General features: G+C 37.8%; 1 protein-coding gene across 1 annotated transcript; it reads left to right on the top strand.

Moving 5' to 3' along the window:
* SOCS6 (suppressor of cytokine signaling 6) lies at nucleotides 1-21,293 on the top strand. Its single transcript, XM_034429374.3, has 2 exons — nucleotides 1-928; nucleotides 17,296-21,293. The coding sequence occupies exon 2, from the start codon at nucleotides 17,431-17,433 to the stop codon at nucleotides 19,030-19,032; it is 1,602 nt and encodes a 533-aa protein (XP_034285265.1). The 5' UTR covers nucleotides 1-928; nucleotides 17,296-17,430; the 3' UTR covers nucleotides 19,033-21,293.
* The last annotated feature ends 1,831 nt before the right edge of the window (nucleotides 21,294-23,124 follow it).

Raw genomic sequence — 23,124 nt, 5'->3', positions numbered from 1 at the left:
GGAATAGTTAAAAAGCTCTTGGTATTCCCTCCCCTTTCAAATCATGTGTAGCTATGTATGATGCGTTCCATCAAAAAACTAATAGTTTACAAAAACATTTTGCAATCTTGTCAAGTCGCCTCACAGCTTTGAAATGGTCGTTTCTTGACTTGTAGGGGAAACAGCTAGAAAGGCATACTTTTATTATTTCCAGAGAAGATTGGCAAAAGGGAGCAAAGCCCATTGAGATGTTAGGGGGTTTGACACATATACAGGAATGGAGTACTGTGGCAGGCATTTCCCGAGAAATCCCTGTGCCCTTTCACGGGCAGCGTCGGACGAGATCTCAACTCTTAACAGAGGAAAGAAAAACCGAACAGTCTAACAGCACGTTTTGCCCAGTTAAGGTGCACGGCAGCTGCGTTGAGGTTGAGGTTGGAGTGAAACGAAGCTACTCGAAAACGGTAAAACTGACCGAAAAGAAAAAGGCGAGCGTCTGAGGGCAAGCGGGGCACCAGAGAGACCGGGGGCGTAAAGAATGCGGCCTTGGTGTCACGGACGGCAAAATAACAAACACGCGAAAGGGAGACGGCCGGCTTGGACTCCGTCCCTTCAGCCCTGCGACGGCAGGCGCGTGTGAAGAAGCTTTTCTCGTACGTGAACTGACGGCGGCGGTAGCGCCCTCGCTATCCCCCCTCGCGCCCCTGCGGAGACGGAGGGCGCAGGAGGAGGAAGGAGGACGAGGAGGCGGGGGGAAAACTGCAACGCCAGGAGCAGCGGCAGCAGCAGCAGCAGCAGGAGGAGGAGGAGGAGGAGGAAGTAGCGGCGACCGACGAGAAGGGAGCTTGGTGGAGGCGGAGCCGGCGCTTGAGCCCGGCCGGCCTGGACTCGGCTCATTACGACGGCCGCCACCGGCAGCAGCAGTAGCAGCAGCGTTTGGCTGCCTTCGGTGAGTCGCCTTCTGCGCGGTTCTTACGCCTCCTGTCCGAGAGCCGTGCGGTGCAAGAAAGGGAATCCGGGCCTGGGTTGATTGGCGGGGGAGGTGGGGGGGGAACTGAGGCCCCGATGAAGCCAAGCGACGGCCTCCAGCGTGGAAGTCTTCCTGCTTGGCCTGACTCGGCCTCAGTTCGCCCATCCCTGCTCAGCACCGTTCGCTCCCCTTTTGTTCTGTCGGGGGCTTGCAGCTTCACAGCCGAGGCCTGGGGAGAAGAAGAAAAAGAAGAAGGGGAAAAAAGGAGCTCCGCTGGCGCCTGCGGAGGGGATGGGGAGGCGCAGCGTGGTCATCCAAGGGAAAGAGGACCGTCCTGTAGTTTTATCCCGGCTCCGTATTGCAGCCTCCACCTTCCTAACACCCCCCCCCGCCCCAAACCGGGTCCCCAGCCAAAATCAGCAGAGTAGGTGCGCCAGGGCCATAAGGAGTTAAATCACCCCCTAAGAGGTGGAATTGGAATTGGGTTCCCTTTGGAGTTCGGGGCCACCTGGAAAAGTCTGGTTTATAAACTTCATGCTCGCCTTCTAAGCACTTTTTTTTTGTCTTTTCAACACCATCCTGATGTTCCTTCCTCCACCCTCTCAAGTTCCAGGCACTCGTATAGGCGCCAAAGAAAAGAGAGAGAGAGAGAGAAAAGAACTGCGGTGTGCTTTTAGCTGTTTTTATTAGTTTTGAGAACCCCCTTTGAACTGCAGGGGGAAAAGGCGGGGAGAACAGGGAAAAGGCTGAGATTGATGGTGGAAGGATCTGAAGAACTCCTACTGTGAATCCAAAGCATAGCCCCATGCCAGCCTCCTTTCTTCTTTCACACATCAGAAACAATGAAGTCTAGACAATTAATTTTGTTCTAAGGTAGGCCTCTTACAATCCCAGCCCAGTGATTTCTCTGAAGTAAACATTCATTAACAGCACATCATCTGTCACTCACTTCCATCTTGAATAAGTGTATTTAACTTGTTAGTTGAGACAGTTGGCTGCAAGGCTGGTGTACCAAATGGTACAAAATTCAGTGAAACTATATTATTTTCATGTGTAAACATCATGCATAAAATACATAGAAGGTGATCCTAAAGTTGTATTTCCACTTTTACCAAAGTTTTTTTTCCAGGGTGTTTGCCTTTATATAAAGTTGAAAACAATCCACAAAACATGTCATGTATCCAAAGTTCATGTGCTGATGTAATTTTAACAAAGGAGGAAGGCTTCTAGTGAAACTAAAATAGTGCAGTGAGAGTTACTTATAAAATGGTCTATATAGAACATAATTTAGATCTTGTTTAGCTTCTTGCTTCATTTCTATGGGCATTGTGTGCAGCTAAGCCTAATAATAATGTGAACATATAAATATTTTTGGGTTAGGGGTGTTTGCAGTCTGAATACTATACATTGCCACGATTCATCTATATTCTAATAATTACTCTAAAATAATTTGACTTCTGTTGCTATTGTAAGCATACAAATGATACAATGCGGATTTTAGTTAGCTTTCAAAACCAGTACTGGAATAGATATTTTGCTGCCATTCAATATTTAAATAAGTTTAAATATTTTTAAAAAGAAAATTGTGTCAATATGTTCAACAAACTTCATCCATTTGTAGCCCATACAATTCTAGGAACAGTTACAGATAACTTCATGATCAGATTTTTGTTTTTAATGTTTAACATAGATTCTTCATCTTACTTTTTTCTTCCTCAACATACTACAGTAGTGCTTATTTTGAATTTAAAAATATCATTTGCAGATATAATAGATACTATTTTTTGGATCCGTAAAAAAATCACATTGAATTATTTAGCTGGTGAAAGACCACACTTATTAGTACTATAGAGTTAGCTGAAATCAATGTTGAGACAATACCCTGCCTGAACTTTCTATCTTCCAGTTGAGTTCCGTGAGAATTCCCAGGTAACGGTAATTCTAGTCCAGTTAGCATGGCCATTATAATTTAATAAGTCTGGAGGCACCAAGCCACAGAAAACTCTAGTGGAGAATTTTTCCCATTCTGTTTCTATGACATATGTAAGGTATCTCTTGTTGCATCATGGGTAGTATAGTTGTCTTTTTATTATCATACAGTTCAAAGATAGAAAGACTTTTATGCAAAAGTAAAGTTCATTTGGTGGTGGTGGAGATTAAGTTCATCCTTTGTTCTTAAATACTGGATGAGGTTCTCCTGTTGGTGGGACAGAGAAATTGATTCATTTAAAAAGTAAACTTTAAAATAACTTAAAAGTAACTTTGGATAATTTTGGTTAGCAAAAAGTCCTGATTTCCTGTGAACTTGTATAAGGTCAACACAAGTGGCGCACCCAAAAGCTATATATGAGCATAAAGAGAGGAAACAGATTTTTTCCAGTTACAAAATGTAGTTTCAGTTCTCTTCAAAAAACCGATTAACAGTTGTCTCTTTATTACCTGGTAAATAGTTATCTAAAAAGATGCTAAAAGTGCACTTGGATTTCTTTTCATGATATATACTCTTCCATTCCTGAATAGCAATTGTATGCTGCCTGACTTCAGAATTAGTTTCTCTCATCTTTTCTTACACTTCCTGCATTTAGTAAAAATGAGCGTTCTGTTTTATATATCACTTTTTCACTACTATCATGATTTATATTGATATATGAATTGCATTTATTTATTTATGCATTTATTATTTATTAAATGTTTTTATACCACACCAAGTCCCAAAGGACTTTTATGTAAACTTTCAGGGTTTTTTTTTCTTCCTAAATTCCTATCCTCTATTACATTTTAGTAATTGTACATTATTTTCCAGTTCTTTTAATCGTTAATTTGAAGATACAAAACAACTAAATAATACTGACAATCATAGCGTAATTGTAAAAATAAAAGAAGACTGGAATATGCTTACCTTTCAGAAAAAGCTAAACTTTAATGCCATTGGTAATATAAGTAGTATAAGTATATAAGTATACTAGTATGTAATATATTGATAGTAGAATGCTATTTAAGTTTCGTATTAAGTGTTTCTAATTAAAGACTAGAAACGTTGCATGTAGTAAATTTAGGATTTACTCAAATGTGTTTAATATTTCTCATTTACTGATATCATGAAAGAATGAGATGTAGAACTCATTTTTGATGTGGATGTAGAATCAGTATAATTTTATCAAACCTTACTGAAATGGCACTTCAAGGAAATGATTTGTCTAGAAATTACATAAGTTAATATGTTATAAAACAAATTATTGGTTAATTATTCAAGCATTTTAGTTGAAGTAAGTTAAGATATAGTCTTCCTGCAGTCAGGCTCAATCCATAGTGACTACGTGGACAGACCTATGTTGCTTTCTTGGTAACAATAAGATAATGATTTGCTACTGATCTGTTTAACCATCCAGTCTACTTTATTCTACTGTCCTGGATTTCTTTGTGGTTTTCAATCCAAGAACTAATTAAGTTCAAGACTTTTTCAAGGTCAGCCATTATCAGTTGATGTATGTAATGTTTTATATCCATAGTAACATCAAACAATAAAATTGCCTTAAAGGGAAAGGCACCTAGCGTCATGTAAGTGCTATCTGGTGACAAATGCATGACTTTTAACATAGTATACTTATGTTGAGCTCCTTAAAAGAAATAATCATTTGTTATGTTGAACTAAGGCAATTGTATTATTCATAAAATGCATCCCTTTGAACTTCCGGCAGGTAAAAATACTTTGATACTTTATTCAAATAATAAAAGAATTGTTGCTGTGAAAACATTTCAAACTAAAAAGTCAGAGGGTGGTCATTTTATAGCTATGAAGTTGCTACAAGTAGCTTAATTCAGTGGGAGGCATAATTTTGAGTCTCATAAGAACAGGAGGACCAGTCTAGCAATATTATATCCTCCTACTGATACATTTCTACATAATAAATGATGCAAGAACAGAGTATTCCTGACTTTTTTCGTCTTGTGACCAACCAAAGTATTTTAACCTGTGTTACCTTTAATTCAAATGCCCTGTTCCTGTGTATTAAGACAGTGTTAAGATGTTCCAGGGAGGAGACATATGTTAAATAATCTCTTTTTCTTCTTTGGGGAAAATGGATTCATAAACCTTTAAAAGAGTACTGCATGTATATTGTTTAATTACTTAATTACTTAGATATTCATAGCTTAATATATAAAAGCCAATTGTATGTGATCTACACACTCTTATTTTTGGCGCACTGACGGCCAAAAATGGGCCGTGTGGAGGTCCCCCGAGGTCCCTGTGCGGCCTGTTTTTGGCCTCCCTGGCTTCCAGCAGCACTCTGCTGGCCAAAAATGGGCTGCATGGAAGCCTCTGCGCGGCCCGTTTTTGGCTGGCAGAGTGATTCAGGAGGCTGGAGAGGCCGAAAACAGTGCACACAGTCCGTTTTGGCCAATAGGTCCTTTGATATTTCCAGGCTGGCCCTGCAGGCTGGATTTAAGCACCCCCGCAGGCTTTGAGTTTGACATCCCTGTCGTAGAATATACAGGTAGTGCCACAACTGTAACCAAATTCTCCATGAGGAAGTGGTGTTTAAGCCCTCTCTCCCTTCCCCACCATAACCAGATCCACTCATCTTTGTTTTTTTTGTGCAGCTGTAGGCATGCCCAGCCAATATACTGTACTGTGCTGCAGGCAGATTCTTGCAATCATTGGAAAGTTCATCATGCAATTTAGAGAAAGGGCCTATCAAACTATCACAAGAACTGTGGTGATTGCTTATCCTATTTTAGGATCCCAGTCCCTTTCTGCAGCCTGGTGGAAGGGCTGAGTTCCACTTGGTAGGCAGTTCTTTCAGCCACCCCTAGAGATGAGACGGAATCCTCTTGGCAGATAACAGAATAACAGAGTTGGAAGGGTCCTTGGATTAGCAGCATGTAACCTTCCCTGCCAATTTCCCCATTTGATTTCTGGGCAAGCCAGCAATGAAGATTGCAAATGGTGATTGCAGGGTTCTTGGCCAGTCGTAAGTGCAAGCTGGTTTCCAAGTGTCTGAAATGGTTGTTTGATGGGGGAGCAAGCTATCAGGAACTTTTAACTATGGTCCAAGAGACATCCTTTACAAGGCCACCATAACTTGAATGGTTGTTAAATAATTGCTCATAAACCAAGGACTACCTGTACACGGAATTTATATTTCTCTATTGCTTTCTGTTCTGTCATTAATTCTCAGTTCATTTGAAACTTTCCCATGTAAATTGGACAGTAAGCATGACTGGATGAGCTACATTTATTGTAAGGCTACATTAACAGAATCTCGCAAATCTGAAATTGCAAACTTTTCGCCTGCCACTTTTAATTGCTAGATCCATTAGGTTCTTTTTAAGTTTTTTTTTCTTTGACAAACTATGAAGGGCTCTGCCTCTCTTGTCTGATGGTTTCCTAGGCAATAGCACCACTCCCTTTTCCTCAAAGTTATCCATGCATTCCATCACACACACAAAAAAATAATAATAGAAAAAAATATTTATAGTTATGAAGCCTACTACTATGGGATGAGGTATTATCAGTATGTTGATGATATCCAACTATATATCTCAGCCCTTGGATAAGCAATGCTGTGAATCGGGTGGGTTCTACATACCCTTACTACCGGTTCGCAGCGGGGCCATGTGCGTGCTCTTCTGCGCATGCGCAGAAGCGTTTTGGTGATGGTGGGATAGGTGGGTGGAGCCTCCCACCGGTTTTACTACCGGTTGTATAGAACCGGTGCGAACCGGGGGCAACCCACTACTGCTGTGAATGTTTTAGCCTCCAGACACCTCTTGGTGTCTGGAGGCTATGAGGATCTAGTTGGGGAACAACAGGCTTCAGCTGAACCCTGGCAAGACTGAGTAGCTCCAGGTTTGGGGACTTACTAGTTCTAAGACTATGCCATCTTTGGTGCTGGATGGAGGTCACACTATCCCAGACAGATCCAGTGTACAATCTAGGTTTTCCTAAAATTCACAATTTCTGCTTGAGAAGCAAGTGGTAGTCGTGATTAGGAGGGGCCTTGCACAGAGTTGTGCACCTATTCCTGGACTGGGAGGCTCTGGTCACAGTCACCCATGCCCTAGTCAACTCCAGATTGGACTGTTTTTGGGCTGCCCTTGAAGAGCATTTGGAAGATGCATGATGTAATGAGAAGGGCAGTTATGTGTGATTCTAGGGCAGCTCATATTACATGTCTGTTCCATCTCTGTGAGCTACATTGGTTGCCGGTTTGCTTCCAGATCCAATTCAAGGCACTTCAAGGGTTTTAATCCTTAAAGTCCTTTGTGGCATAGGACTGGATTATCTGGACTTTGTGGCATAGGACTTTGTGGCATAGGACTGGATTATTAGCCTCTTTCTAGTTATATCAGCCTGGCCCATTAGATCTGGCAGAGAGGGTGTGATGTTAGGTACCTATGTTTTGCAGGTCCCAGGTGGCATGCTTTCTCTGCTGTGACTCTCACCTTTTGGAGTGTTTCCCCGCTGGACATTTCGGTAGCTCCACCCTTTTATTCTTGTGGAAATTGTGATTATGCTATCAGGCCTCATGTTCCCAGGGAATCAGAGATCTGTTAGATAGCTTCAATATACATATACATATACATATACATATACATACATATATACATACATACATATATATATATACATACATATATAGAGAGAAAGATTTAATCGTTTTCATTTTAATGCTGATTTTTCTATTCTTAAATATATACGTGCAATATTATTTTTTATTGATTATTATATACTTCCCAGAGACACTTCTTGTGAGATGGGAGGCTTTATAAATTTGATTAACAAATGATTAAATGCTGATGGCTTTACATACATAAGTTACAAAGACAAATTCCTTGTGTGTCCAATCACACTTGGCCAATAAAGAATTCTATCTATTTAATTATATTTTAAATAATAACAATAATTTATGCAAATATGCTGCACAGTGTTTAAAAATATAGTTTTTGTTCAGTTAACTCTAGTGCAATCTAAGTATCCTGACTTTGAATCATAACACAGCAGCATTAGCAGTTAGAAATTCTGAGAGTTTCTACACTTCTAAGGGAACCAGATTGTTTATTTCTTCTCTGAATAGAGTGTTTAAAATGATGTTCTTAGAAATTAAGGCAGCTTGTAAATAATTTTTAAAAGATAGTAGCTTGCTTCCATTTCTGAATAGCTTGTGTTTCCATAGGGAACACTAAGCTCTTAGTCTGGTAGAGCTAAAGATGGGTAAGCTTTCCTTCATAGCCAGAATAAAAACAAGTGAATGGAAGGGGAACAAAAAGTTGTCCATAAATTACTCACTAATTTTCATAGATTCAAATCTCTACTAGTATAGTGTCTTCCATCAGTGAGTCACTGCATCAATTGCAATATCCTACAGCTATTTGAAACGGTATAACCTAGGGGCATTCAATAGGCAGACCTTTGGCAGTACAGTATAGTGGCTATATCTGATTTAGATGAGGTAAGAGGCGAAGCAGGATATTATAAATTGATTTGTATAGGAGCCTTTTAAAATTATTTGCATGCAGACATACAAAAAAATAGAATTTGCTTTGCTATCTAATTTGGCTTAGAATTCTGCATTGTTGCATAATTTATTGAACTTTAAAGCGATAACCTCTGGAGAAACTACAGTTTAAAGGTTTATAGTTATATGAGTCATATATGTCTGTTGTGATTAAGTATACCAATCCACACTTAACTCCTTCTTTGGCACAACTAGTTGGAAATTCATAAGTATTCTTTGTTTAGTCTTCCACAAGGATCAAGACCCCTCTCTTGACATGTTGGAATTTAAAACCAGGCTTCACCTTGACTTCTTTTAAGAATAATAAGTTTAGTATCTTGGTTTATGTGTAGTACAAAACAAACCTTGTTTTGTATAACTATTCCCTGCTGGTAGTGGAAGATAGTCAAGAAACAGTGAGTAGCATGTATCAGCCTACTAATTCAAACACGATAAGCCAGTATTTGTTGTTATGTGCAAATTGTTTACAAACTGGGTACAATTCGTATAGGCAGAAAACATGAGTAGACTATGCTGTTTCTTTAGAAATCTTTGTCAGCTGAACTGAAGAACTAGTTAATGCTTAGAAAAAGATTTCTATTCCTGTCAGCCTTACCAGTAATAAACATGACCAGATAACCTAATTCTATTTTATTGTAAAGCTACATTAACAGAATCTTTCAAGTCTGGAAGGGCTATTTTCTTGCTGCCTACATGTTGAGATACTGTGGAGGGTCCTTTCTGAGTTTCTTGCCCTGCCCACTTACCAGCTGTGGGGTATCCTGTCTTTTTATTTGACCATTTCCTAGGCAGCATCTCTTTGCCCTGCCTCTCAAGTTCTTCCCATATGCTATTACCATTCCTTTTTATTTCCTTTCTTTTTTGTTTCCTTCCTTTCTTTTTTTGACAGCATACAAATAAATGTTCATTTCTATGCCAGTGCCCCCAATATATTGTTATAGTAAAGTAGTGGAGCAGAGTTGTACAAAATAGAGTTAATTTAAAATCACACCATTGAGCTTTGTAACTGAGTTGGGATTTCATCAGTATCAAACACTTTAGCCAAGTATCTATTTTAACTTGGATACAAAGCCATGGGTAATGTCAAGTGTCGCATTGCTTTTTCAAGATCATTCATCTGTTGTGACACAAGGTCACTTAGGAAGAGAAAAAAATGAGATAAGAATGGAGATATTTTTGTTAGAATTTTCATTAGGACAATCCATGGAAGTATTTTTTTTCGTTCAGATAAATTAAGGAAACTAATGTATAAGTATGCTTTTCATCAGTTTCATAATAGTTGTTAATCATGGCTGCTCTGAATTTCACCAGGACTCCAGCTTAAGCCAGAGGTTTTTACTTTAACCTTTCAGTTCCTTCTATATGCATCTAACAATAGATTTCTGTATTGTTTGATGATCATTATTTTTGAGTTCGAGTTGGTTGAGTTTTGCCAGAATCTCAATTTAAATATTAGGGCTATGTGAATCATTTGGAAGGATACTTTGTGAAACACTTCTCTAAATTGCTCCTTTAAGTACCAAAGTGCTGGGGGGTTTTTAAGGATCACTGCAGATGATTCAAGGGTTCCTCCATATTATCTGAATAATCCAGGAGAAGTCCCACAGTGTGGGCACATACAGGATCAGATAATTCTTTGGTTTCTTCATTCTGCTCTTTTTATTTGTTTATCTATTACATATATATGGCTGCCCAACTCACAGTTTTTATTCTTATGATGTATTATGTAATAGCAAGCTAAAAATTATTTTGCGGCTCTATTAAAAAGCGCCACACAAAAAGAGAGAGAGAGAGGAAGAAAGAGCTATCAGCCTTCTGTGAGTTCTGTGTCTTATTTACTCTCTCATATTTGCCTTATTTGCAGGAGTAAAGAGAATTGAGTATGGGAAGGATAGCTCCTCTGGCTTAGGAAAGCATCCATGTTAATAGCTTTCAAGTCAAGTGCCAGAGAATGCATTTCTGTTAATGGTACTTTCAATTATTATTTTTCTATAAAAGATGAAGTAGAATCCTTAAAAAGAAATAGCCATTTAAGCTAAAATTTAATCATCTGTTGGTGGCAAGAATCAATCTAGATATCAAAGTTCAAGCATGCCCAAGAGATGGTTATTGAGCCTCTCCTTGAATGCATGTAGTAAAGAGACGCTGATTAGGAGTCTGTGTAATTCCACTGTTGAAATGTATTCACACTTGAGAGGATTTTCCACTAACATTACATTTGAATTCATTTTCTATAATTTAAATCTATTATTCCATGATAAAGAACAGGTCCTGGCCTTTTTGAGGTGACACCTGTTCAGATATTTGAAGGATGCTATCTGGTTCCTCTGTCTTCTTTTTGCAGTATTAAGTATATTGGCTCTTTCAGACTCTCTTCATAGGGCTCAATTTCTAATACCTGGTTATCGTCATTGGCATTCTGTAAAAAGTATAGATTTAATACGGAACATTAGAACAAAAACCAAGGACCTCTCTTTTTTCAAGAGTTTCAAAAATATGTTTAAAATGACCAATTGTTTAATTTTCCACTATTCAATAATGACTGTGGTGGTGGTTATTTTTACTGTACATTTAATCCAGCCTTATTGTATATACCAGTGATGGCTAACCTTTTTCCCATCACGTGCCAGGAGGAGGCGGGGGTGGAGTCTCTGGAGGCTGGGAACAACAAAAAACATCACTTCCTGTCCAACCGGAACTTGGGAAACGGCCGTTTTGGGCTTCCAGAGAGCCTCTAAGGAGGTAGGGAAGGGTAATTTCGCCCTCCCCAGATACATAGAGAGAATCTGGAGCCAGGTGAGAAAGAAAAATGGGCCTTCCCCCCCCCCAGGCCCTCCAGAGGCAGGAAACAGCCAGTTTCCCTACTTCTGGTGGGCCCAGAAGGCCCGAAAATCAGCTGGCCAGTGCATGCATGCGTGCCAGAGCTGAGCTGGCATGCCCACTGATATGGCTAGGTGTGCCACAGGTTGGCCATCACGGGTATATACTATAGCTAACCAAATTGCATTCTGAATGGCTTTCTTTTTTACTCCTGTAAGATTTACAAGTTTGCTTAGAGGAAGGCTGGTAAAGCATAAAAACATGGCCCTCCAGAATTGTTGAAATATATTACCAAGTGCCCACCAGCATAGGCATATCGGCATCTGAAAAGCACCAGTTTGCACATCCATATCAAGTATTTCTATACAGAGATAGTTTACAGATTAAAATTGTAACACCTCTTCTAGCCATAAGAAAGAGGGTTATGTGTGTATGTGTTGTGAGAGTGGAAGGAAGGGGAGCATAAATTATCTTGATAAAAATACTACTGCAAGTTTTGGTTTTCAGTTTTAAGAAATGTATGATCCTCATGGTGTCATAAATGGTTCTTTTTGCCATCTCCCATTGTGGAAAAGGACAGTCATTTATCCAATTCAGAGTTCTCCTGTTTGATGTAATTGGCAATCTTAGTCAGATACAAGTCATAACGGAAGGATAAGAGGGAAGAAGCATTTTACCCTATTATTTATTCCTGTTTTTGAACCAGGCTTTCCCGAACTGTGGGTTACAATTATCCCAACTGGATTGTTTCTAAATTATGCAGTGAAATATGCTGATAATGCTGTTTGTGAACAATGTCCACTTATATTTGCTGATGGTTCTTATATGAAACCACATGGAAATATCCAAATGGCTCATTAAATTTCTTCCTTTTTAATTAGTTGACCTTTTTTTTAAAAAAAAAAGTTATAATTGCATTGGTATTATATGATAAAACAAACAATGCGTACTCCGGACATTTATAAAAGTCATTTAACTGTCAGCAGTCAAACAGATGACAAATGAGCAGCAAGCTAATTTTTCAAGCATTGTGCTTTCATGGAATATGTAACAATATCTGTTAATTGACAATATTTTATAGATGAATATCCTAAGTTGCATATTCAGTATTCAAAACAGATGAAGACCGATAGAACAAAGAGACACAATCAAAGAACCCACAGAGCCTTGAATACACTCCCCAGATATGGGGATATTTTAAAATACAATAAGAGCAATCATTTTAACTGTATGAATTTACTTTTAATTCATTTCAGATTAAATTAAGATTTCTACTTTATATTTATTTATTATTATCTTCTTTCTAGAATGTAGCCTTCATGTTTGCAAGTTCAAGCATAATTTTGATACCAAAAGTGTCAGAAACAATTGACACCAACTTGTCATTTTGTTTGTGAGATGGGCAGTTATATAAATTTGACAAATAAATGAATGCTTCCTGCCTAGAGATAGTCTGGTAATGAAGGCAGCATTCAAATCAATCAGTAAATTACATCTCCACTTATTTATCCTGGCAAAAGTATGACAGTATCTTCAGGATTGTTTTTAACCTTTTGGTCTGGGTTATAATTTTGGGATTTCCTGGTAGACTTCAACCCAAATAGTAAGCTAGTCTTATTCTGCTGTGTGCTGTCACAATGCGGTAAGTCAAGCTATGGCTTATCCTTAGCTTACAACCACAATTAGTCTTGAAGTTCCACAACTTATGTTGTGGTCATAAGATAAGTTGGACCAAATTTTACAACAATTTTATGGTTATTGCTAAGTAAAGACAATTCAACACGGTCATTAAGCGTTGTTAAGTGAATCTAGCTTTACTAATGGGAGATTGTGATCACATGACGACAGCAAATGCAGCAAATAGTTATAAATGTGAGCCAGTTGCCAAGTGCCCAAATTGCAGTCATGTGACTGTGGGATTGGTGATGATCATATGTACAAATAGAGGTCATAAATCTTTTTCCCCCCAAGGAGTTTGTAACTTTGAACCATAGTTAATCGAACTGTCGTAAGTCAAGGGCTACCTGTATAGTCTTGGGAACTATATGGAAATAGCTATTTGTTTAATCAACAGTGTGACTTTAATTTGCTCTCTTCTAGGATTTTTTTTTTTCTAGTAGTCCTGGAATTTCCTGGTGGTCTCATATCCCTGGTGGTCTCATATCCCATGACTCTGCTTAGCTTTTTCAAAATCACCCAAGTGTGCTAGGCTCTTATTTGCTTTCAAAGTTCTGAAAAATCTTAGCAAATAAAGAGAATGGTGAAATAATAGAGAACTAAATTATTTTAACAAAGCTTTGTGGAGCTGACATGTGACAATCTGTCTGTTTGATGATATATGCATATTTTAATATCTGGGCATTTAATAGGAGACATCACAGTCCACAGTTTGAAGCAGGGATGGGTTCTACTTACCTTTACTACCGGTTTGCAATGGGATTGCACCCGTGCGCGCGAAGCTAGGTGATTTCATTTTAATACAAACATGCAGTTTTCATTTAGACATATTTGGAAAATCATTGGGATCTTAATGTTATTTACTAAATGTGTAAGCTGATAGTTGCAAGAAGAAAGCCAAATCCAATTATTATAGGTTTGTTTGTTTGTTTGTTTGTTTTTACTATCAGTGGCTTTGGATTAGAGCTGAAATTACTTACATGGCATTGTCTCTCAGAGATAATCCAAACTTCCTGGCCTATACAAGGTTGCTCTGCAGATAATGATATAGTGAATACTTGCTCTTGGGTCATTTTAGAGCCATTAAAGAAATAAGATAAGTATATGTGTTTCATATTGTGATTCACACTGTGAATTGAATTAGAAATCAGTTTGGTATTTTCTATATTCATTAAATAAATTGGCACAATTGCAGTAAAACTAATATCCCAAAGAAGATACTTCGATTTAAAATGGTTTAGCATGGCTTGCATATCAATGATTTAATGGATTAATGGAATGCCATTAATGGAATGTCAGATATCCCTGTTTGGTCTGTTAATTCAAGATTTTACTTTAATAGTATAGTTAACAGAAATGTTAAATGAATTGTAATGAGAATTTACTAACTCTGATCATAGTTTGCCTCTTTACTGCTATATTTAGAAAATTTGAAAAGCCTTCTTCAGGTTGAGCTTCACTGGTGACTATGGTCTTACCTCTAAACATTTCTTTTTCCCTTTCTCTCTCTCTCTCTGTCTCCCAATCCTTCCCTCCCTCCCTCTCTCACACACACATTTCATTATAACTGTCCACACTAAATCTATGCCTACAAGCAACTTGTTCATAAGCTGCAAGTAACCTCAAGTCTTCAATACACTGAGTGATCGGGGGTCTTAAAATTAGTTTTCATTACTGACATTATTTTATTAACAGTAACAAGGACACAACTGACCTACTTCTATTCTCAAGCAGTCAGTTTCCATTTAGTAGGTACAGGTAATTCTCAACTTACAATCATAATTGGAATTGGAATTTCGATCCCTAAGCGATACCAGTCATTAAGCAACTCATCATGTAACCAGACCTGAATTTAAGACCATTTTTTACCATGGCTGTTAAATGAATTATATTAGTTGTTAAGTAAATCATGTCATGATTTACTCGATCACAAAATGCTGCAACTATTGTAGAGATTCTCAATCATCCAGGTCATGGTTGTCCCAAAGGTACTTTTTCAGGAGGCAACTGGACTTTCTCCAGTTGTCCAGTTGCCTCCTGAAAAAGCACCTTTGGGACAACTGTTGTAAATGTGAGCTAGTTGCCAAGTGCCTGAATTATGATTGTGTGATCATTGGGCTAGCCCAGAGGTGGGCAAATGTGACCCTTTTACAACCTGTGGACTTCAACTCCCAGAATTCCTGAGACAGCCAAGCTGGTTCAGGAATTCTGGGAGTTGAAGTCCACAGGTTGTAAAAGGGCCACATTTGCCCACCCCTGGGCTAGTGCAATGGTTGGAACTTGGAGGACTTGTAAGTCACTTTTTCTAAGGCCATTGTAACTTCATTGTTAAATGAAAAGCCATAAATCAAATACTACCAGTACTTGCATGTAGTTGAAAAAAAAAAAAACCACAGATCTCTGCAATTATACCTTCTGTAATTTCTTAACCTTGATTTTTATGACAGTATCTTGTTTAAGTACTAACCGGATCTGACCCCGTTTAGCTTTTTGAAATCAGTCTCCATTTTAGTTAATTGTTCAGAGTAGTTTTTTTTTTCTTTAGGATTAATGTGAGCCACACACTTGCATATATCCTATTCTTTCTTTTCAAATGTTCTTCCTTTTCAGAACCTTCTTGATTTTTTTCAGGGTTTCACTGGATCGCATGAGACATGTTTCATTTATGTTTCACAAGACTTGTATTTTCAAAAAGAAATTGCAACTCTAAAGTGGTCGATAATAATAAAAAAAAGGGAGAAGGTTTTTACACCATGCCATGCCTTGACTTGTCAGGCTTTTTCCCTAAAACTGTTTATGCAGAAGGAAAGCTGTATCAATAGCTACTTTTTTTCCTGACACAATACTAGCTTTGAGAAAGAAGTTTTCAAAAGGAGCCTGGCACAAAGAAAAAGTATTAATCTTCTTCCTACATACTGTAATCGAATCTTTTTATCTCCATGACTGCTACTTCTTTACAAGCAATAACACATTTCATAATTATGTAATTCCCTCTCATTATCTTGTTTTTGAGTACATTGGAGGGACACGCTGTGGTTAGCAAGGGTATACAGGTAGTCCTCAATTTACAACCACAATTGAGCCCAAAATTTATGCTGCTAAGTGAGAAATTTCTTAAGTGAGTTTTGCCCCATTTTACGACTTTTCTTGCCACAGTTGTTAAATGAATCGCTGCAGTTATTAAATTAGTAACACAGTTGTTAAGTGAACCTGGCTTCCCCATTGACTTTGTCAAAAGGTCACAAAAAGTGATCACATGACCCTGGGACACTGCAACGTCATAAATATGAACCAATTAGCAAGCATCTAAATGTAAATCACATGACCACGGGGATAATGTGATGGTCATAAGTGTGAAAAATGGTCATAAGTCACTTTTTTCTGTGCCATTGTAACTTTGAATGGTCACTAAGTGAACTGTTGTAAGTCGAGGATTACCTGTATATAGAAAAAGGATCTGAAACCAGGATAACAGCATGTCTTAGAAGTTTGGATATATAGTGTGATTTGGTTTGGATTTGTATTCATGTACAGTGTTCCTTTAATATATTTTCCACAGTTCTTATTACTGCATTTCTCTACATTATTCCAGAGAACATGGCTGTTGGATGTGAAAAAGAGAGCTTGTGTAAAGTAATTTGCTTATTGGAAGCAAAATTGTCAATCATCAAGTTGCTTTTTCCTTTTTGTTATTGGACTTTATTCTTTGCCTCATTTTTTCTTAGAGAGGCCTTACATTGTGTGAGGTCCACATGCCTATCAGCTTGGACATACAAACAAATTATAGGCTAATGTCTTTAACCATAAGCCTCTTTAGTTGGGATGATTACAGAAAATGCTTGCCAAATTTAATGAGTGGCTGAAACAGAATGAAGTGGTTATCTTCTTTCAGATTATAATAAGAAATAGCATATTTTTAAATTCAATTTATTGGACAAGCACTAATTGAGATTTGCCAGTTTGGTTATTTTAGCACAATAGTATTAAAGTTAATAGAAATAGAAGAAAAATTATGCAAAAGAATAGCTATGAAATATGTGAATGTACAGTTTGATGACAACTGTCTGAACTATAATGTTCAGACAGTTGTCACCAACTGTCTGAACATTATATAACCCAAAATATGAGATACAAAGAATAAGCCAGCAGAACAAAGCTTAACATAATGTATGAAACAAACTGTGCTCAATAAATTAGCCTCTTATTGATCAGTAGTAATGTTGATATTAACTCTGCTTTACTGATTTTGTTAGTTTACATTTTAGTCATTCAAATTTCTTTACAGATCATGTCTTGCATGAAATTTATTGTTCGTTTGTTTGCTTTCAGGAAATGGGTCTTGAAAGTTAATGAGTCTGGATAAGTCGCATCAATGTGGAAGCATCGGCTTCATACGTTTTAGGGACAGATCTCTGGTACACTCAAGAATAAACAAAATCCCTACCAGAATTGCTGCATTTCATAATGAAGAAAATTAGTCTCAAGACCATTCGTAAATCTTTTAACTTAAATAAAAGCAAAGATGACAGTGACTTTGTTGTGGTTGCACAGCCATCATTAAATGATTTTGGAAAAGATGACTCCTTGTTTGCTAGCTGTTATAGTAAAGATTTGGCTACCTGTGACATCAACGGCGAAGATGAGAAAGGTGGCAAAAACAGATCAAAGAGCGAAAGCTTAATGGGTACATTAAAAAGACGACTTTCTGCAAAACAGAAGCAAAAAGGTGGAAAGGGCAGCACGCCATCCGTGAGCTCTGCTGATGAAGATACCTTTTCTTCTTCTTCTGCTCCAATAACTTTCAAAGATGTAAGAGCTCAAAGACCTCTTCGGTCCACATCCCTCCGAAACCACCATTATAGTCCAACACCATGGCCCCTTCGGCCAACAAACTCAGAAGAAACATGTATAAAAATGGAAGTGAAAGTAAAGGCCTTGGTCCACTCTACAAACCCAAGCCCTGCACTGAATGGTGTGCGCAAAGATTTCCATGACTTGCAGCCAGACAGCAGGTTCCATGAACAAAACAGTGCATTCAAAAGTGCAGAATCTCAGAATGGAGATTTGCATCTTCATATTGATGAACACGTGCCTGTAGTTATTGGACTTATGCCTCAGGACTACATTCAGTACACTGTGCCTTTAGATGAGGGAATGTATCCTTTGGAAGGATCACGTAGTTACTGTCTGGATAGTTCCTCACCCATGGAGATCTCAACTGTTTCTTCTCAAATGGGTAGTAGTACATTTCATGAAGAAGAGGTTTCAGTGAATCAAGACGTAGTAGTTGCTCCGGATATCTTTGTGGACCAAGCAGTAAACGGTTTATTGATTGGTACAACAGGAATCATGTTGCAAAGTCCAAGAGTTAATGATGTTCCCCCACTCTCGCCATTGCTACCTCCAATACAGAATAATCAAATCCAAAGGAACTTTAACAGCCTGAATGGCACAGATGTCCATGTGGCTGAAAGTATGCGCTGCCATTTGAATTTTGATCCTAACTCTGCACCAGGAGTTGCAAGAGTCTACGATTCTGTACAAAATAGTGGCCCGATGGTTGTAACAAGTCTCACAGAGGAACTTAAAAAACTGGCAAAACAAGGATGGTACTGGGGCCCGATCACACGATGGGAAGCAGAGGGGAAATTAGCTAATGTTCCCGACGGTTCATTTCTTGTGCGAGACAGCTCTGATGACCGTTACCTTTTAAGTCTGAGTTTCCGTTCTCATGGTAAAACACTTCATACTAGAATTGAGCATTCAAATGGTAGGTTTAGCTTTTATGAACAACCTGATGTGGAAGGACATACTTCTATAGTTGATCTAATTGAACACTCGATTAGGGACTCTGAAAATGGTGCATTTTGCTATTCGAGATCTCGATTACCTGGATCTACAACTTACCCAGTGAGACTAACCAATCCAGTATCTCGTTTCATGCAAGTGCGTTCCTTGCAGTACCTGTGTCGCTTTGTTATACGTCAGTATACCAGAATAGATCTGATTCAGAAACTGCCTTTGCCAAACAAAATGAAGGATTATTTACAAGAAAAGCACTACTGAAGGCTTATGGGAAACTTGCAGTTTGCACTTTGGGAATAACAACAACAACAACAACAAAAAAGAGTGGTTGATACACAGTTTACAAACTTAATTATTACTAGGGTTTTTTTGCTGCCATAATTTCATTTTTGTGCATAAAGAAGAGTAATGCATTTTGAGTTTAATGGATATTTGGGGGTTTTCTTTTTTTAAAAAGATAAAGGGTTTTTTAGAAGAGTAAAATAACTATCTTTCATTCAGTGTGCAAAATAATCGCAATGTGAATGATAAATATTGTCCTTAAACTCCCCATCTCCTTTGCTGCTAATCCACTGTGATTTTTATGCATTTGAAGCACATTTCATGTGTTTTCAACCATAAGTAAAAAATTGAAACTTGATGGGATATACTTTGTCGTTTTCAAATAGTCTGGGATTATTATTTTTTTTGTTCTTAATTTAAAAAAAAGTTTGGGGTAAAATATACTGGTGTACCGAACTTGGATACATGCTTAAAACAATTCCCTAATATCTAATTAAAAACATATAACTGTGGGTTGGAGGCAATATGTGATCCAATACAGTTATGCATCATACATTTTGAAAGCTTCCTTTCTCCTAAGCAGTTCCATTATTGCAAATGTTGCTTTGTTTCTTTTGTTCATTCTTAAGCATTTTTAAATTTGAAAATAGCCTTTGAAAAATATCTGTAAAATGAATACTGGAAGTCATTAATAATATTCAAGCAAAAAGCTAAATATACTTAAAACATTTAAAAAATTTTGAAGGGATTATAGAAATCTGATTTAAATAAAACTATTCAGGTAATTTCAGAACTGTGAGATTTGTCTCAACTGAAATTTTTAAAAATTATGTAGCATTGAATTTAAAAATTCAGGTAGTCCTCAACTTACAACCATTTGTTAAGCAGCCATTTGAAGTTATGACCCTGAAAATCCTGACTTACAACTGGTCCTTGAAGTTAGGACCACTATAGCATCCCCATGGTTACATGATCAAAATTTGGTTGCTTGTCATGTATTCACGACAGTTGGCGCACCCTGGGGTCATGTGATCACCATTTGGGACCCACCCAGCTAGCTTGACAAGCAAAGTCATGGGGGAAGCCAGATTCAATTAATGACCACATGGTTCACTTAACTGCAGTGATTCTCTTAATAACCGTTGCAAAAAAGATAATGAGATTGGGCGGAACCACAACCTCACTTAGTAACAGAAATTCTGATTCCAATTGTTGTCAATTGAGGACTACCTGTATCCTGTAATTACTACAGCAATTGGACCTTAAATAGCTCATCTTAACGGGAATTTAAATTCCATTAATTTCCTTGGATGAGATAACCACATGTATAATCTTTTCCCATGGAAAATGATGAGATTATGAAGTACTTAACCTTGAAAGAATATGGCCTCAGTTTTAAATGCGCTTTCCTTTATTGTTCGGCATTAATTTGCCATCATTATAATTTAGTTTAATTGGCAAGTGAAGAGAACCTAAATTAACCCCCAAATATTATTCTTTAAATAAAAATGCACATTTTAAAATTAAAGACAGTGACATTAAATAGCAAAATAGTCACCATAGGAAATATTCAAGTGCATTACCACTTTCATTTCTACAAATTCTTATTTGAAAAAAAGGAAAATCCATACAATTTTGGATACTTGTAATGGGATAATCTGTCAGGAACAACAGGATTTCCATAGCCTCCGTATATTGTTTTCTCTCACTTTAGTGGGGCCTGCATAGGAGAAATTCCCAATGAATTCGAAGGCCTATAAATGAGACTGTTTTACAGCCTGGACCCAGTCTTGACAAACACCTTCACCTCTTTTGATGAAAAATTGGGGAAAGTTGATGTTAATTGGCTCCATTGCCTTCAGTAGGCTTTAAGTCTGATGGTGTTGTTTTGTGTACGTTTTTGTAGGAAAAAAATGCCAATAGGTTTATAAAGAAATTACAGCCTAACTGTTTAAAAATATTTGTGGTCAAAAGACTATTTCTGCAAGTTGTTCCATGATGAACATTATACTGTGGAAGCAAAGTATTCTTATGTTTATAAGAGTTTCTGTGAACCAAAATCTTAACAAATAGGAAACTGTATTCTGAAATTTCTGAATAAAATCATGCAATTTGAGAGAGTGGTTTTAAAGTTACAGAAATTAGTTTGTGCCACTGCAATGTGTCTTTCATTCCCCCCCCCCATTTTTCTCATTTGAATACTGAATATTTTGCTGATTATTAAAACATTTAAAGGGTGATGAAAATTTGAGAAATCTTTATTTTGGGGTATTTCACTCTTGCTTCTTCTACCTGTTTTGTGGTTTTTCTGAATGAATTTATACAATTAATATATGAAGGTGCTGCAGTGGCCTGACATCTTGGGGTTGTGTGAGTCAATATGCTAAATTTCTATTTTTTAAAAAAATATTTTTTAGATCGTAATGTTTAAGAGAGTATCACAGACAAAGTATGTCTTTTGCTCTGGGATATAGAGGGGGAAACAGCTCTCTTACCAAGTTACAGAATAATAGATTTTGAAAAATAAATTATATGAAGAGAGATGTTCTTAAATTCCTGGGCAAATTTTTTCTATATATGTGTGTATCTTGGCTTTGCCATTCTGATATTTATGCAAAATCTTCATTTTTGTTTATTAATTTTTACTCCCAAGCAAGATTACAAATTTTATATATGAAAGGCACAATGATATATGATGGTACCATGTTTTGCCTAATGAAGAAAAGGAATTTTTTTTTCTACAATAGGAAAGTACATGTGAGAGTAAAATCCTTGTCTCTAAGATATGTCAAATAAAGGACTGTTTAATTAGTGGTAGACGAAGAAAGTTCTCTGGAGTAACTAATGTATATTATGATAAAAAGTGTTTAAAGTCCCAGTGTTTAACAAAGAATGATATGAGGGACTATGATGGTATTACAATTCCATATTTAGATTTTTAATAACCCAGTCATATTTCTGGATATATGGTAGACACTGAACCTGCTTGCTACAGTTGTCGCCATCTTTTTACATCTTCAGTTCATTAATATTTAAAATACGTTCTTGTATTGCACGCCTAGTCTATCCCTCAAAGAACAAACAAGTTTTTCTCATTATATAGAACTAGGAAAGACACCATATCAGAGGTGAAATGCTACCGGTTTGGATTGGCTCAGGCGAACCCGTAGTAATAAAAGCTACCAGTTTGGGCAAACCGGTATTTCTGACGATCATCTGTGTTGAGTGATTTATATTCACTAGAAAGCAGGAAATCCTGCTTTCTAGCGAATCTTAAATCGTGTGGCACAGCTGTCCTCCCCACTCGCTGTTCTACTTACTTTAGAAAGGCTTCTTAAGCCTCCTTTTTCAGCGCTGTACAGTAGCGCCTGTGATGTGCATGTGTGTGAAGTGTGTGTTGGGTGCACACTGTGCATGCACATGTGCGTGCACAGAGTACCGGTAGCAGACCTCTGAGCATTTCATCCCCGCACCATACATTAACAAAACGTCATGTGAAGGTTACATTAGTAACCTTTCTGTCTGTCATTCATTTTCCAGAGAGCAGACTGGAGTAGCTACAGCCAATGTCATGCGCTAGTCCCTCATTCACTGAACAATAACAAATAAAACCAACTGCAGGAATGAGCCTTGAGCCACCTGCATTTGGCCAAGCAAGAATTGTACATCAGTAGGACCAGATCTATTTTGTTGTTCTAGGCCAGGGGTGTCAAACTTCCGGCATCACATCGTCGCATGACGTATCACAACTTTTTCCCTTAGCTAAACCGGGGTGGGCATGGCCCACTCATGATGCATCTGGCCCGCTGGCTGCAAGTTCGACACCCCTGTTCTAGGCTGATGAACAGCCTAGCAAAAGCAATGCTATCTTTGTTTTCTGCTATGGTTGGCTATGGCAGCGACTGGTTAGGTAGAAGGTTGGGAAACACTTTAGAAGTAATCCACATAGCTCTTCTGGGCGGCAGCTCTGTAAGGTAGTAAGACAAACAGCTATTGATAATTGCTTTGAACATCCTAATCTTCACTGTGCCAATTAAGACCTCTGCTGTATCTCTCTCTCTTGTGTCAATA

This window comes from Pantherophis guttatus, chromosome 3 (assembly GCF_059756535.1).
Source record: "Pantherophis guttatus breed Tessera chromosome 3, ASM5975653v1, whole genome shotgun sequence".
Taxonomy (NCBI): Eukaryota; Metazoa; Chordata; class Lepidosauria; order Squamata; family Colubridae; genus Pantherophis; species Pantherophis guttatus.
The sequence above is the reverse complement of the archived record's forward strand: the minus strand, read 5'-3'. Positions and strand labels throughout refer to the sequence as shown.